The 15,547-nt window shown below is 53.8% G+C and overlaps 1 protein-coding gene across 1 annotated transcript in view; it reads left to right on the plus strand.

Moving 5' to 3' along the window:
* Nucleotides 1-15,547, plus strand: part of IFT172 (intraflagellar transport 172) — a 40,491-nt gene that overhangs the window by 17,660 nt on the left and 7,284 nt on the right. Inside the window, exons 20-40 of the mRNA XM_065630577.1 lie at nucleotides 99-191; nucleotides 513-590; nucleotides 988-1,236; nucleotides 3,039-3,117; nucleotides 3,506-3,626; nucleotides 4,008-4,152; nucleotides 4,226-4,315; nucleotides 4,726-4,823; nucleotides 6,460-6,595; nucleotides 6,674-6,790; nucleotides 7,366-7,508; nucleotides 8,161-8,254; nucleotides 8,481-8,545; nucleotides 8,673-8,853; nucleotides 9,378-9,487; nucleotides 10,168-10,297; nucleotides 10,905-11,003; nucleotides 11,782-11,891; nucleotides 12,316-12,379; nucleotides 12,642-12,728; nucleotides 15,403-15,519. Of these exons, the coding sequence (XP_065486649.1) occupies nucleotides 99-191; nucleotides 513-590; nucleotides 988-1,236; nucleotides 3,039-3,117; nucleotides 3,506-3,626; nucleotides 4,008-4,152; nucleotides 4,226-4,315; nucleotides 4,726-4,823; nucleotides 6,460-6,595; nucleotides 6,674-6,790; nucleotides 7,366-7,508; nucleotides 8,161-8,254; nucleotides 8,481-8,545; nucleotides 8,673-8,853; nucleotides 9,378-9,487; nucleotides 10,168-10,297; nucleotides 10,905-11,003; nucleotides 11,782-11,891; nucleotides 12,316-12,379; nucleotides 12,642-12,728; nucleotides 15,403-15,519 (2,406 nt within the window). The remainder of the gene's footprint in view (nucleotides 1-98; nucleotides 192-512; nucleotides 591-987; nucleotides 1,237-3,038; nucleotides 3,118-3,505; nucleotides 3,627-4,007; nucleotides 4,153-4,225; nucleotides 4,316-4,725; nucleotides 4,824-6,459; nucleotides 6,596-6,673; nucleotides 6,791-7,365; nucleotides 7,509-8,160; nucleotides 8,255-8,480; nucleotides 8,546-8,672; nucleotides 8,854-9,377; nucleotides 9,488-10,167; nucleotides 10,298-10,904; nucleotides 11,004-11,781; nucleotides 11,892-12,315; nucleotides 12,380-12,641; nucleotides 12,729-15,402; nucleotides 15,520-15,547) is intronic.

Here is a 15,547-nt window from a genome sequence, read left to right on the forward strand (position 1 = left end):
CTGCAATGACCCAGATCCCACCTGCAGTCACCTCCCCTGTGTAACTCCAGAGCCTGTTCCTTCACTCAGCAAACTGACTGAGCTGGTGTTGTCTGCAGGGTGGGGATGGCACAGACCATTACCTGGTGCGTGCCCGCTTGGCCATGCTGGACAAGAACTACAAGCTGGCAGAGATGATCTTCCTGGAACAAGTGAGTAAAGGAACAAGGAACACAAAAGGTCTCATTTTTCTGGGCAGGGAATTTTGTGCACTGGTGTGAAGGAGAAAAGGGAGAGGTTGCTTAATCCTGGGAGAAGAGATTTTTGCCCTGAAATAGAAGATATTTCGTGTTCCAAGATGTAGGATTGCCCTGAGGTGCATGAAGAGGCTGAGGGAGGATGTATATCCACGTAAAGGGGACAGTCTGCTTTTTCAAGTGTTTTCTGCACATCTAACCCTGCTGACTATGAGGGCTCAATGACTGTGTCTGCTATGTGGAGCCTTCAGGTTGACCCTTTGCTCTCTGACGCAGAACGCCACAGAGGAGGCCATGGACATGTACCAGGAGCTGCACATGTGGGATGAATGCATTATGGTTGCCGAGGCCAAGGTACAGAATATACAGAATATAGCCTGCGCTAGGCTGTGGGCTGGGCTTGCCTGATAAGTGGTCTGGTTGAGAGTCCGTTCAAGGCCTGGGTTCTCTTCACGTGCCCTGTCAGGACCTCCCTTGTGCTCCAAGGGGCTCCAAGCAGAGGGGAAGTCTGTGCTGATGTCAGTGCTGAGCTGGGTGAATAGCGAGGGAGAAAAGCTGCTGAAATTGGTTTAGGAGCATCTAGGACTTTGAAGAAGAATGACTGATGCAGTGGTACACAGGGCTGGCATTGTGGTTTCTGCTAACAGGGTGGCAAGGAATCCAGTGCCGTGATCTACTGCCCAGAGCCTGCGGGGTGAGCGGGACAACGTCTTGCCTTGCCCAGGTCAACCAGTGCTGCATTTCTCAACAGGGACACCCGATGCTGGATAAGTTGCGTCGGGGTTACTACGAGTGGCTGCTGGATACCCAGCAGGAAGAGAAGGCTGGAGAGGTCCAGGAGGGACAGGGCGACTACCTGGCAGCCATCAACTTATACCTGCGAGCAGGGCTGCCGGCGAAAGCAGCACGGCTGGCCATGGGCCGGGATGAGCTCCTGACCCACGGGGATGTCATCAACAGGGTCTCCATGGCACTGGTCAGAGCGGAGCTGTATGAACAGGTGAGTCTCCTGCCCCATTGGGCTTTCTGTTGGTGACATCAGAGCTCTTACCCTGTCCTCTTCATCCCTGAGACGCAGGGGGACAGCACTGGAAAGCAGCAGATGTAATTCTGTGCTGATAAATTTGCATTTAACAGTTGGGAGGAAATCCTGACTGCATCCATTATACACGGGTGAGATCTGGAGTTACTGATCACAGCTCATTGGCGACACATCTCCAAAACAGCAGCTGAGTGTTCAGTAATGGTCAAGGAAGCCCTTTGGAAGATAGGAACCGACAGGAAAGGAGCTGTGAATCACACAGAAAACTTGATATTGCTGTGAAACTGTACAGTGCTTCCTCATAGTAGAATAAAAATGATGGTACAGCTTTCGTATAAGGATAGTCTAAATGGAAAAGCTAAGAAAGAAAAACAAAGGAGGTTAGGAAGACAATCTGGAGAACCATAAATATCATAGAGCAGGGAAGTCATTATTCTCTGTGTCTAATAACACAAAAAAATTGGTAACTACTTACTAGGTGACAGTTTTAGAACAAAAGGGTGTTTTGCGCACAGCACATCATCATGTTAATGTAAGAAATCAGTGCTGAGTCTGACCAGTGTACAGCTTGGCAGCCTGGCCAACAGTGGCCTCTTGCAGATGTTTAAAAAAGGAATATAAAGAGCAGGGCAGGCAAATAGAGGGTGGTACTTTTCCTAGTGTACTTTCATGGTTTCCAGCAGTTTGCAGACCATAGTGTACTTGAATAGTTTTATTTTCGATGTTTAAGAGCTCTTGATAGATTTTACTTCCATGTAAATTTTTTGAAACATCTGTACTTTTTGATCTACAATGTTGGCTATGAGTTACCCAGTTCAGTTATGTGTTGTGTGAAAAAAGCTAGTTATTTTTGCTAGCCTATTTTATGTGCCCTGCTTAAATTATATTTCTCCAGTGTCACTTTACCTTTGGCATTTTCCGACCATTTCGTTTGGACCCAAGAGAATTTTGTGCTTTTCCAAACCTGTCACCTTTTTTGAAGCCTTCAGTTGAAAGAGTAACGGTGGAACTCATCGCTGCCAGATGTTTCGTTACCAAAAGTATAAATTGTCCAAAAGTGATTAGACAAATCATGGAGGTCAAGTCTGTCAAAGCCGTTAAATATGATGATGTGAGGGCATCATGAGACAAACTCAGGAAGCTTTTACAGTGCAGGTTGTCAGACAGATATAACGGAGGAAGGGCTGGGGTATACTTGCTCTGTTCTTACAGCCTTTCTCTGGACGTGTGCTTTCACCACCGTTCAGACATTGCCAGGAATGAACCTTTGGTCTGTCTGGATGGGCTTTCTTATGTTGTGTTCTAAGTTCCATAAGCTTTAAGCCTCATCCCACCCTGTTGGCCGCCACCCTTTTCTGCAGGGTAGAACCTGCTGCAGGAGGCTGAGCGTCCCCGTCCCTGCTCCTGCCCACGGCTGCGAATGATCGTCTGGGTAGCAGAGCCCCCGAGGCCACGGTCCTAGAAAAGGACCAGCCTCTGTGCACAGAGGGAGTTGTCTCAAAACCTCTTATCTTATTAGGAGATGTTACCTCAGAAAAACACTTGGGCTATGCCGACTGCCAGAGAGGACGATGGTCTCAGCACATGCAGTCTTTCCTGAAATTCCCTTTATCCCCATGCTCTCAGTTAATGGGGAAGGCAGAGCTGATGCAGAAGTCTGTATGGCAGGCCTGGCGAGCTCTGTACATGGGACTGGCAGGGCATGTGATGGTGTGGGGAGACACTGGCTCTGGAAACTGGCAGCTTGTATTTGTCATTAGGCCGGAGATCTGTTTGAGAAGGTTGGGAACCCACGGAAGGCTCTGGAGTGCTATTGCAAGGGCAGTGCCTTCCTGAAAGGTACCGTGCTAAATATCTTCCTCCCCCATCCCTCCCCAGCAGAGCCTGGGTACCCAGGCCTTGTGGCAACGTGAGCTTTGCCCTGGAGCCCGGAGATGCCTGGGTGCTCTGAAGCTTCCACGTATCATCGTGTATGTTTTTCACAATGTCGCACCAGCACACCCAGTCCCAGAGCAGCGTGCTGTTCCCAAGGCCTTGATCGTGCTGGTTGCACCAGCAAGGTCTCGGTCCAGGCCTCCGCAGGTCCAGATTGCTGGGCAGCCCGTTGGAGCTGCAGAGATCAGACAGTCGCCATTCCCCTCCCTGTGCGCCGCCCAGGGCCCGTGCGCCCCTCCCAGCTCTGCTTCCTTGCTGGATTTGGTGTAAGCGCTGCCGTGTCCCCTTGCAGCGGTGGAGCTGGCTCGCCTGGCGTTTCCCGCAGAGGTTGTGACGCTGGAGGAGGCCTGGGGAGACCATCTGGTGCAGCAGAAACAGCTGGATGCTGCTATTAACCATTACATCGAAGCCAGGTGGGCACAGGTGATGGCTGCGTACCCAGCAGCAGTATAACCTGGCAAGCTATGAAGCTGATACGGTTTGCTTAAGTCAGCAGGGGGTTTGCCTGAGTCAGCCCCGCTTTTCCAGTGCCCGTGGTGCTTACGTGCTGGCTCTGCTGGCCCCACCGTGGTGCCTTCCCGCCTCTCTCCCAAGGTCTTTCATCCCTGATTACTCTTCCCTGATGTCCTAGTTTTTCATTCTTTCCCCTTCGCTTTGCCAGTTATTCAGATGCTTTTTGCTGCTCTAACCCAGCAAGAAGAATCAAGCAGGAGAACACTTGGGTCTCCCTGTGTCACCTCAGCCGGAGGAGGTGGCTGCTGGCTGGCTGTGAAGAGTTGTGGTTTTGATGCTAGGTGCTCGATTAAGGCCATTGAGGCAGCCTTGGGAGCCCGACAGTGGAAGAAGGCCATCTACATTTTGGACTTGCAGGACAGACAGACAGCAGCCAAATATTACCTCAAGATTGCCCAGCACTATGCAGCTCTACAGGAGTATCAGGTGAGGCCACAGACCACAGTCGTTGCTGCTCGGCATGTCCCTTGGGACACTGAGGATGGTCCTTTCCCCACAGGCCGCGGAGGAGCTGTACGTCAAAGCAGACCAGACCAAGGATGCCATCGACATGTACACACAGGCCGGGCTCTGGGAGCAGGCGCACAAGGTAGGGTCAGAAGCCAAAGCTCCCGGGGACCTCACCCCGCTTGGTGAAATGTGTTTCATCAGGAGATGGTGGTGCCTTGTCTGCCCACACCTGATCAACAAGATCTCTTCCCAAGGGGTGTGTGTGGGGCAGCCAGCAGGAAACAGTCCCTGGCCTTCACATCCCTCTGTGCCTTTTCAGCTGCCCCGGGTGGGTGCACCAGTCAGACAGTGTTCTCCAAGGGGCTGGTCCTGTGTGCTTTCATCACCGTGGCAAATGACCACCTGTTCTCCCCAGAGCGTATAGCATATAGCATGCACACTTCTTTGTAACGGGAGGGAGATTGGTTTTCCCTTTCTCTTTCACTATGGTATATCAAGAAATTGCTGTGCAGTGTGCTATGGTTTTCCCATGTGTGTTCCTTTTGGCAGCTGGCAATCAAGTGTATGAGTCGGGAAGATGTGTCTGTGCTCTATATAACCCAGGCCCGAGAGATGGAGAAGCAGGGCAAGTACAAAGAAGCCGAGAGGTGAGCATCTTCCTTGGCACCAGTCCAAGACTGAGCCCTTAAAAAATGGCTGTAGTGAGGATGAGCCCATTCCTGGGATGGGAGTAGAGTTTGGGGCTAGAGTTTGGAAAGGTCAGAGGTACTCTCTCCACACGTGGAGACCTATAGCTTATATTTCAGAGCTCATGGGAAGAGAAGTCACTGACTGTTAATGTCTTTGTCCGCCAGGACAGAAAGGAGGTCTTGGTGGGACGCAGCTGTCCCATGTAGCAGAGGAAATATGGCAAGGGTTTTCGCCCCTGCAGAGTGCTACATCTGAGCTGGCATGGTCACCAGAGGATAAGATTGCAAAGTGGAGTGTTTCCCATCCAGGTTACTAATGTTGTCAGTTCTAGATTAATAACAACAATAAGGTTGGTAGGTACAGGGACAAACACAGCTGTGTATCTGATGTGATGGTACCTGACTTCAAAGATGCCCAGTATGTGAAAGGGAACATTAGAGCTGGTGAGGTCACATTGAGTTTAATCTTTCTGCTGACCTATAAAAGTAGGTTGAGCTGACGTTGTCATGTTACCATCCCAACAAGACTGACAGCCCCAGGTTGGAGGCCAAGATGAGAACAGGTCATAGAAGCCCAGAGGCTCCCTCCCAGTCACAGCTCAGAGTGGCAAGTGAGGCTGGAGGCAATAACCACCCTACTGCAGCTGGTGCTGGCAGACAGAAGGGCTCGCTCTGAGCACTGTTCAGCCTTGCAGGCCCTGGCAGCCATGCTGCACGCCAGCCGTGCTGCTCACCAGCCGTGCTGCACAGCAACTGTGCTGCTCACCAGCTGTGCTGCACACCAACCTTGCTGCTCACCAGCTGTGCTGCACACCAGCCATGCTGCACACCAACCTTACTGCACACCAACCTTGCTGTTCACCAGCTGTGCTGCACACCAGCCGTGCTGCACACCAACCTTGCTGCACACCAACCTTCCTGCTCACCAGCTGTGCTGCACACCAACCTTGCTGCTCACCAGCTGTGCTGCACACCAGCCATGCTGCACACCAACCTTGCTGCACACCAACCTTCCTGTTCACCAGCTGTGCTGCACACCAGCTGTGCTGCACACCAACCATGCTGCGCACCAGCTATGCTGCACACCAACCGTGCTGTTCACCAGCTGTGCTGCACACCAGCCATGCTGCACACCAGCCGTGCTGCACACCAACCATGCTGCTCACCAGCCGTGCTGCTCACCAGCCGTGCTGCACACCAGCCGTGCTGCACACCAACCGTGCTGCTCAGCAGCCGTGCTGCTCAGCAGCCATGCTGCTCACCAGCCGTGCTGCACACCAGCCGTGCTGCACACCAGCCGTGCTGCACACCAGCCGTGCTGCACACCAACCGTGCTGCTCAGCAGCCGTGCTGCACACCAGCCGTGCTGCACACCAGCCGTGCTGCTCACCAGCCATGCTGCACACCAGCCGTGCTGCACACCAGCCGTGCTGCTCAGCAGCTGTGCTGCACACCAGCCGTGCTGCACACCAACCGTGCTGCTCAGCAGCTGTGCCTTCTGGCAGGGTGTTCAGGACCTGGCTCCAGCTGGGCAGAGGCTGCAGGGACTGGTGGTCTCCTGGGCTGAGCCACTGGAAGTTGTCTATGTTCCCAGGCTGTACATCACTGTGAATGAACCCGATCAGGCCATCTCTATGTACAAGGAATATAAGATGTATGATGAGATGGTTTCCCTAGTGACCAAGTACCGCAAGGAATTACTGGGTGATACCCACCTGCACCTGGGCAAGGTGAGTGCATCTCGTGGTAGGAGATCCGGTAGACCAAGCGGGGACAAGAGTGTCACTAACTCGTTGCCTCTGATGCAGACGCTGGAGGCAGAGGGACGCTTGCAGGAAGCTGAGTACCACTACCTGGAAGCCAAGGACTGGAAGGCCACAGTAAACATGTACCGAGTGAACGACATGTGGGAAGAGGCTTACAGGGTAATCATCACTTCGCTGTCCCGCTGTGCGGGGACCAGGCTCTGGCTGCAGGATCCTGGCAGGAGCTGCTCTGTCTCTGTTCACCGCAAAGTTCGAAGACTTGGCAGACACTGCCCAGGTTCAGCATGCAGCACAGCCCTGGAGGCGCCTGTGCCACTGCTCTGCAGCGTTGCCCCCACAGGCAGGGCTTGGCCCTGGCTGCTCTGCGGCGCCGTTACCGCTGGACTGCTCTGCTCCCAGCCCTGCAGCCTCGTGCCTGGGAGTGTTGTTCTGCCCGCAGCCCTGCCTCAGCGCTGCTCCCCACAGTGTGGGCACAGGTGCCAGGGGTCCCTTCTGCTGACCTCACAGCAGTGGGGCCATGCTGAGGAGGCAGCAGCCTCTTCTCTGCCCTGCCATACAGCCCTTGTCTCACTCTCCCCAGTCCAGTAGTGCCTCCAGAAGGCTTCCTTAGGAGAGAACAGCTGCTTTTGGTGCTCCCTCATGATGATAAGCACCATGTGAGAGCAGAGTCCTGGCTCAGCCTGCTGAGGATGGAATGGATGCATTGGGCTCTTCCACTTTCTTGGTTTGGATAGGTGGCCAAGGCACATGGGGGAGCAAACTCCTGTAAGCACGTGGCCTACATGTGGGCGAAGAGCCTGGGTGGAGAGGCGGCTGTGAAACTCCTCAGTAAGTTCGGACTTCTGGAGATGGCCATTGACCATGCAGCAGACAACGGGTAAGCAGGTCCACCAGAGCAGCACCGCTCTCCTGTCTGCCTGCCCTGAGGAAAAAGGGCTGCCCCGAGATAACCCTGTGCGCACAATAGCTGCAGGTCCAGGATACGGCACATCTCCCCACCCCACCCGTACGTCTCTACACAGGCATTCAACCTCCGGACACCTCCTGCTCCTGCTGCGCTTGTCAGTCCGTCCAGTGTCCCCTCATTGCTGGGCAGGCAGCAGCAGTTTGCCCTGCAGCCTCTGCAGGGGCTGTGGAGCCTCTGAGCAGGGAGGAGGGGTTCCTCATGTCACCATCACTGCCAGCAGAGTTCTGTCCCTCTGCCCCTGCCCTGCCATTTGCTGCTGCTCTCCCCAGCTCTCCCACATTGCTCGGTTTGGGGGGGACTTGTCACCCCCACTTAGGGCAGAACCAAGGGCCTCTGGCTCTACCAGCAAGTGTGAAGGAGCTGAATTTCCTTAGCGGGGGCTCTCAAAGCTCCTGTTCTCTGGTCAGGAGCAGGAGGAATGGGCAGTGCCCATTCACTTGGAACCCTCTACATTCCCATTGCTTCTCCCTGTGTCTTGTGCTCTACTCGATGTCTTGCTCTTGATGAAGGCATGTCCTCAGTGCATGGTCCTGCTCTCACCCCATTTTCTCTTCTGTTGCAGGGTCTTTGAATTTGCTTTTGAGCTGGCCCGCCTCTCCATGAAGCAGAAGATGCCAGAGATCCACTTAAAGTACGCCATGTTCCTCGAAGATGAGGTAATTTCACCCCTGGAATAGGTGGGAGCTCTCTGGTCACTCAGGTGTCACTAGGGCCACCTACATGGCTGCAGTCACTGCTCACCCGAAAGACTCCACAATTACAGCCCCAAGCTTCACACACATCTTTGATTCATAAATCCTCTCTGCCTCATGGTGACAGAGAAGGTCGTGTGGTGGTATTGGGGCAGGATGGCATGCAGGCAAATTCCTTCCTCTCTCCTAGGGCAAATTTGAAGAGGCTGAAGCAGAATTCATTAAAGCTGGGAAACCCAAGGAGGCAGTGCTGATGTACGTATCCTTCCCAGTCCTGCCCTGCTGCCTCTTCTCTCCCCGCATGGTGCCAGCCTGGTTGCTTCTCCGGCACTGCTCTGCTCTTTGCCGTGCCTCTGGTTACATGTCGTGTTGACTCCCCCAGGTTCGTGCATAACCAGAACTGGGATGCTGCACAGCGCGTTGCTGAGGCTCATGACCCAGACAGTGTGGCCGATGTCCTTGTGGGACAGGCACGTTTTGCCTTTGAGCAGAGGGAGTTCCAGAAAGCAGAGGCCTTTCTCCTGCGCGCACAGAGACCTGAGCTGGCCATAAAGTACTACAAGGTGAGTGTGGTCTGTAGCAACATCGTGGCCTTCCTCGCTGGACCGGTTTGGATGGAGGAGGAGTGAAATCCATCTCCCAGCTCTCCCTTTCAGCTTAGGAGCCAGAGAGAAACCATTTATTCAGGTGGTTCCTAGCAGAACTTAATTCTGGCCTGCTCTTGGAAGGCTGAACTGGTGGAGCTCTCATAGCACAGCGTAGCTCTCTCAGCTCTCGGAGGAGGTGTCCTGCCAGAACAGGGATGGTCCTCAGGGGCAGCATGAGCGGGTGCATTTGGAGACCGTAAGTGCTTGTTCCACAGAGGCAGCTGGAATGGACGAGCACTCTCCCCTCGGGTGGTTTGGGTGAATGGGTAGACATAGGTGCCGTCTGGGGGGAGGGAAGAGTTGGCTGGTGCTGCTGTGGTTGTTTCTTCCAGTTGGTTCTCTGGCAAGATGATACGAGAGGCTGGATGTGTTATGTGATGCCAAGAGTGTGGGGGATCCCGGTGAACCGGAGGACATTCCTCCCCATTGTGCTTGCGCAGGAGGCTGGCATGTGGAGCGAGGCCCTGCGGATCTGCAAGGAATACGTGCCTGGTCGGCTGGAAGAGCTACAGGAGGAGTGCGGCAGGGAGGCTGCCAAGAAGGGCTCCAGGTGAGGAATGCTGTGGTCAGGCTGCAAGAACACACACGTAGCTCTTCCCCTCAGCCATCGTGCTGATGCCTTACAGAGACAGCCTGACGGGATCCCTGGCATCCAGGTGTTTCCTTCTTGAGGACCATGGACTCCTTACTGCATAGGTTTCCTAACATCCTCACTGCTCCAGGGCACTCCAGGTTTATTCTTAGTGTCCAAGGTCTCCTGGATGGCTTCTTGCCACTTGCAGCTCCCTGAGGTCTCCTGTAGCGCCAGTGCATCCCCCTGGGGTCCCACACCAGTTCTCCCCTCAGCACTGGCTGTGTGTGCTCGTTGTCACCAGCGCAGCCCCCGTCCCAGGTCCCTGGCTGTGCGCCGCCTGCCCACGCCCTGCACGCTGTCCGCGGGACCTGCGCAGCAGCATCCCGGTCTGCCACAGCCTCAGAACCATTGAATCACTTCCGTTGGAAGAGACCCTCAGGATCATTGAGTCCAACCATAACCTAACCAACTCTAGCACTAAACCATGTCCCTGAGAACCTCGTCTAAACACCTTTTAAACCCCTCCAGGGATGGTGACTCCACCACTGCCCTGGGCAGCCTGTTCCAATGCCTGACAGCCCTTTCCAGGAATAGTTTTTTCCTAATATCCAATCTAAACCTGCCCCGGCACAACTTGAGGCCGTTTCCTCTTGCAGAGGAACAGCGGGGCTGCTGGAGCAGGCGCGGGAGTGGGAGCAGGCGGGGGAGCACGCCCGGGCAGTGGACTGCTATCTGAAGGTGCGGGATCCCAGCAACGCTGTCCTGATGGAAAAGTGCTTGCTGAAGGTACGGGCCGGCGCTGTGATTCCCTTCCTCTGCTTTGCTGTCCAGCAGCTCTCCCACAACATGCAACGCGTCCCAGAGGTACCTCAGTCTCTGCAGGGCATTAGAGGATCCGCAGGCTCCAGCGGCTGCAGGGTCTGAAAGCCTTCACGGCCATTCTGCTGAGCCGTGATGGGCTGTTACTTACCCTGCACCGCACTGGCATCCTGGCTATGGCACCACTTGAGCAGTGTGCCCGTGTCTTTGTGCCCATATCTCCCTGCACTGAAGCCCTGGAATTCGTGACTTGGTTAGATGAGCACCCTTTCTTCTTCTTGTGGTCTCTGTCCACCAGCCTTTGGGTTGTGTTCTTCTTCATACTTTTCACTCATACCTGTGCCCTTGTACCAGTTTCAACAACAATTAAGTCCTGGTCTGATCCTCTCCCATGTGCGCAAGTAGCTGGGCTTTGCTTCTCTGAATTGCTGAAGTGGGCTGTCATTTCTTCTCCTCTTCTCCATAGTTCAAGTGCTCCTGACCCAGCCTTTTAGCTGGGACTGAGCTCTTCCCAGCTTCATCCCTCTCTCAAACAGCATTTATCACTTGTGCTGCTGACAATTTCTCTCCACAGGCTGCTGAGTTGGCCATTAAATTTCTGGGCCAGTCACAGAGCGTGGATGTGACGCGGACTGTGGCTCCTCAGCTGGTGGCCATGAAGAAATACAGTGCGGTGAGGGCCGACTCCTGCCCCAGGCTGCTGAACAGCAGTGACACAGGAAGGGAGAGCTCCATCCGAGGGAAGGAGCCCAAGTCGCACCCTAGGGTGATGGGTGGGTGGCTCTGTCCAGAGCCAGGCAGCACAGAATCTTCAGGGAGGGGGAAAACGGGGAAGGGATCAAGCTATAGAATCACAGAGTGGTTTGGGCTGGAAGGGACCTTAAAGATCATCTAGTTCCACCCCCCCTGCCACAGGCAGGGACACCTTCCCACCTTCCACCAGACCAGGTTGTCCAAAGCTCCGTGCAGCGTGGCCTTGAACACTCCCAGGGACGGGGCAGCCACAGCTGCTCTGGGCAGCCTGTGCCAGCAGCTCACCAGCCTCGTAGTGAAGAGCTTCCTCCCTATAGCTCATCTAGATCTCCCCTCTTTCTTTCTTTCTTTCCTTTCTTTTTTTAAAGCCGTCACCCCTTGTCCTGTCACTACACGCCCTTGTAAGAAGTGCCTCTCCAGCTCTCCTGTAGGTCCCTTTAGGTACTGGAGGCTGCTCTAAGGTCTCCCCGGAGCTTCTGTTCTCCAGCTGAACCCCAGCTCTCTCAGCCTGTCCTCCCAGCAGAAGTGCTGGGATAGTGTGAGGAGGACGAGTCTTGGGAAGAGGCGGGAGGCAGAGAGGGGGGTTGTGTTTTGGCAGAGCCTCGCTGTCACTGCTGTGTGCTGGTCACCTGCAGCAGCAGCCTGGGCTGCGGGTGCCCATGGGGTTCCGTCTCCATGGGACTGTCTCTGGCCCTCAGGCAGCTGAACTCTACCTCAGCCTGGACCTCATCCGAGAAGCTATTGATGCCTTCATTGAAGGGGAGGAGTGGAGCAAAGCCAAGCGTGTGGCCAAGGAGCTGGACCCCAGGTATGCCCTCAACTTCTCAGGTTCTCCTGCTCCCTCTCCCACCCCTAGATGGTTCTTCGTGCTGTCGTGTCCTGCTGCCCCCAGGTTCCCTGGATTCTCCTCACTATGGTCATGTTTGATGGGGCACGTTACTCCCTGTAACACCATCCCCATCCCTATCCCGGTCTCCTCTTCCCTTGACATCATCCTGTGCATGCATTTCCTTCTGGTGGTCCCGTGATCCCTTTCTCTTCTCACACGTTATATTGCCAAGAGCTGCCTGGGCCTGCTCTTTCCCCTTCTGCCTGTGCCCCCGGCAGCCGGGCAGAAGGACACGGCACAGCTCTAAGTCCTCTTTTTCCCAAAGCAAAGCTGAATCCAGGCTCTGCACTGATGCAAGACGCTGCTAGTCTTGCTGCCTATTGAGATTCTTTCTGCCCACCAGGTCAGAGGAGTATGTGGACCAGCGTTACAAGGAGTATTTAAAGAACCAAGGCAAGGTGGACTCGGTACGTATATGAGACGTCTCACAGGCCAGGGAGTGATGTTAGGATCAGATCCTTGGGGCCTCTCTCACGGGGCGTTTACCTGAATATGGGGAGCCTGTGCGTGCCCGTGAGTCACGGTGTCAGTAAGGGTCACGCTGGGTTGGTGCTCCCACGGCACAGGGTGGGGGGCTGGGTGTGTGTGAAGAAGAGACCTGGCGGTGCTGCCTTGCTGCTGTAGGAAACCTTGCCTGCGCAGTGGGCTTATGGTGGTTTCCATCCGCAGCTGGTGGGCATAGATGTCGTGGCTGCCCTGGATCTGTACGTGCAGCAGGAGCAGTGGGAGAAGTGCCTGGAGGTTGCGGCTCAGCAGGTGGGTGCCTGTGCGAGCCCTTGGGGACAGATGTGGGGCCCTTGGGGACAGACATGGGAGCCCTGGGCGACAGACATGGAGCCCTCGGGGACACACGTGGGGCCCGGGCTCTGCGCAGCGGGGTGGCAGGAACGAGCGGGCAGGGAAAAGCAGTAATTTCTGTGGGGAGCAGCCCAAAAAACACCTGTCCCCTGTCCCCACCTCGGCCAGTCAGGCCTAGCAGGGAAGTGTTAGAACCCAGAAGCATGTTGAGTTTAAATTTTGTGATTCATGGAGCATTGGAAAAAGCTAAATGAGTTGTCTGGGCTGGAAGTAATTGGTAGCATGGAAACAGACCTGTGAAAGAAAGCCTTCTTCCCACGTGTTCTTTAGAGGCTTGGTGTCAGTAGAAATGGGGCATCCGTGTCATGAAAGCAAATTTGACATTTTTTTCATTTTTACTGACCTAAAACTAGCAAAATTACCTCAGCAAAGTAATAAAAGTTAAGAAAAACAAAATGAAATTGCTCTATAGTGCTATTTCAATGCAGTTACAGGAGGACAAAGCTCTAGATTACCAGGACCTACTTTGAGGGTTTGTTTGTATTCAGTGGTTATTGCTTATTGATTGCTTATTGATGCAGCGGTTTGATAAAGGAGCTGAGCTGAGGTGCTGGCTCTTTGGGGTGAGGCATTGCTCAGAGCGATGGGTCTGCAGTCAGCGCAGACGTGGCAGCTCATCGCTCCGGCAAACACCGATAAAACACCGATAACCTGGACAAGCATCGGGAATGCGTCGGACTCTGTTTTTCTGACTTTGTTTCTGATGCAGTAATCCGTAACCTGAGTTTGGGCTCCAGTACACTAAACTTGATTTCTTTTTGACTCAGGCTTGTCTGGTGATACAAATGGTCTTTGTTGCAGTAGTTGTTGTCTTGGAGACTTCTGTGCTGATGTTCTAATTATCAGGACTTACCAGTGTTGATCTTCCATAAAGAATATCTTCACGCTTAACTTAATGGTAAAGGCTTAACCAGTTTGTCAGCCAGGCACAACGTTTAGTTCCAGGCGATGTTAGTCTGTTCATGTCTCTAAGAGAGCATTGGCACAACCTTGCTCCCTGACCAGTACAAAATTTGATGACATTTGACTTGGCTGTTCTACGGTGATTATACAGGGAAAAAAGTTACGTTTAGTCACAGAATCCCAGGTTGGATGGGACCACAAGGATCACCTGGTCCAACCTTTCTTGGCAAAGCCTGGTCTAGACAAGCTGGCCCAGCCCTGTCCAGCTGAATCTTAAAAGTGTCCAGTGTTGGGGAACCCACCAGTTCCCTGGGGAGATTTTTCCAATGGCTAATTTTTGTCATCATGAAAAATTTCCCTCTTGTGTCCAATCGGAATGTCCCCAGGAGTCACTTATACCCATCACCCCTTGTATTTTCCACGTGACTCCTTGTACAAAGGGAGCTCCAGCTGCTTTGTAGCCTCCCTTTAAATACTGGAACATGGTGACGAGCTCTCCCCAAAGCCTTCTCTTCTCAAGGCTGAACAAGCCCCGTTCTCTCAGCCTTTCCTCACGTGGTGGCTGCCTCATCCTTGGATCGTCTTTGTGGTCCTTCTCTGGCCCCTCTCCAGCCTGGCCATAACTGGTTGGTACAGCGGGGACCAAAACTGAACACAATATTCCAGGTGTGGCCTGACCAGCGCTGAGCAGAGCAGGATAATGAGTTCTTTGTCTCTCTAGAGGTGCCCTTGCTGATGCAGCCTCGCGTCCCGTTGGCCTTTGCCCCAGCGGCCACTGGTCACTCATGGAGCTGCTTGTCCCACAGAGCTGACCCAGCCGGCGAGATCCCAGCCTGTGCTGCGTGCCTGGATTACACGTTCCCAGATGCAGGACCTTGCACTGGTCCTTGTGGAACTTCATAAGGTTCTTGTTAGCCCAAAACAGGTCACATACCAGACCCAGTCTTTATCCCAAACTGTCCTGTACCTGGTGTCTCGCCGGCATCCACAGCTGGGTGTTCAGTTTTTAGACAGATCACTGGGGCACTGGTCTCTCTTGTGCTTAATAAACTTGTTTCCATTGCTCATTTTTTGACAGTACTGTACATTTTACACCATCTTCTTCATCTCATTACTATATTTAAGCCTGTGTGAAACAGGCCTGTCCTCAGTTGAATTTCTGCAAGTCCTCAGCAAAGGGTTTATGTGATCAGGACAGGTACGAGCAGCTGTTCAAGGAGGCTCAAGTCCCGGAGCTCTGACAGCATTTGAATAATGGACTAGAGCAACCCTGCAAATTATGAGTGTCTTCAGTCCACAAAGTGTTTTGATTCATTCTTTCACTAGACCAGGAGCTGGTTTACACTTGGTACCGGTGGTGCCACATTGTGGAGACGCTGCACCCTTTAGGTATTTGGCAGTGTTCCTTTGGCAAGTGGTGAACAGCTGAAAACAGCTTTATTTCCATGTGCGGAAGGATCAGCACAGCATCAGCTAGGCAGGATCAGAGGTGTCCAGAGTGGCCCAAATCAACCCCAGGTCTGCTGGGCGGTGTGTCTCTGGTTACCCGGTCTCACCCTTTGGGACTCAGGCATACGGGTGTGTGTACATGCGTCTGAAACCGTCCCTGCCAAGTGACATTGTTCGGTTCATGAATCTCATGCTGCTGCTTTCTGTGTGCCTTCTCCAGAACTATAAGGTCCTGCACAAGTACGTAGCTCTGTATGCAACCCACCTCATCCGGGAAGGCAGCTGGGACAAAGCCCTGAGCCTGTACGTCCACCATGGAGTACCTGCCAACCCACAGGTAAGGAGGACAGCGGGACAGCCCCGTG

This window comes from Caloenas nicobarica, chromosome 3 (assembly GCF_036013445.1).
Source record: "Caloenas nicobarica isolate bCalNic1 chromosome 3, bCalNic1.hap1, whole genome shotgun sequence".
Classification (NCBI taxonomy): domain Eukaryota; kingdom Metazoa; phylum Chordata; class Aves; order Columbiformes; family Columbidae; genus Caloenas; species Caloenas nicobarica.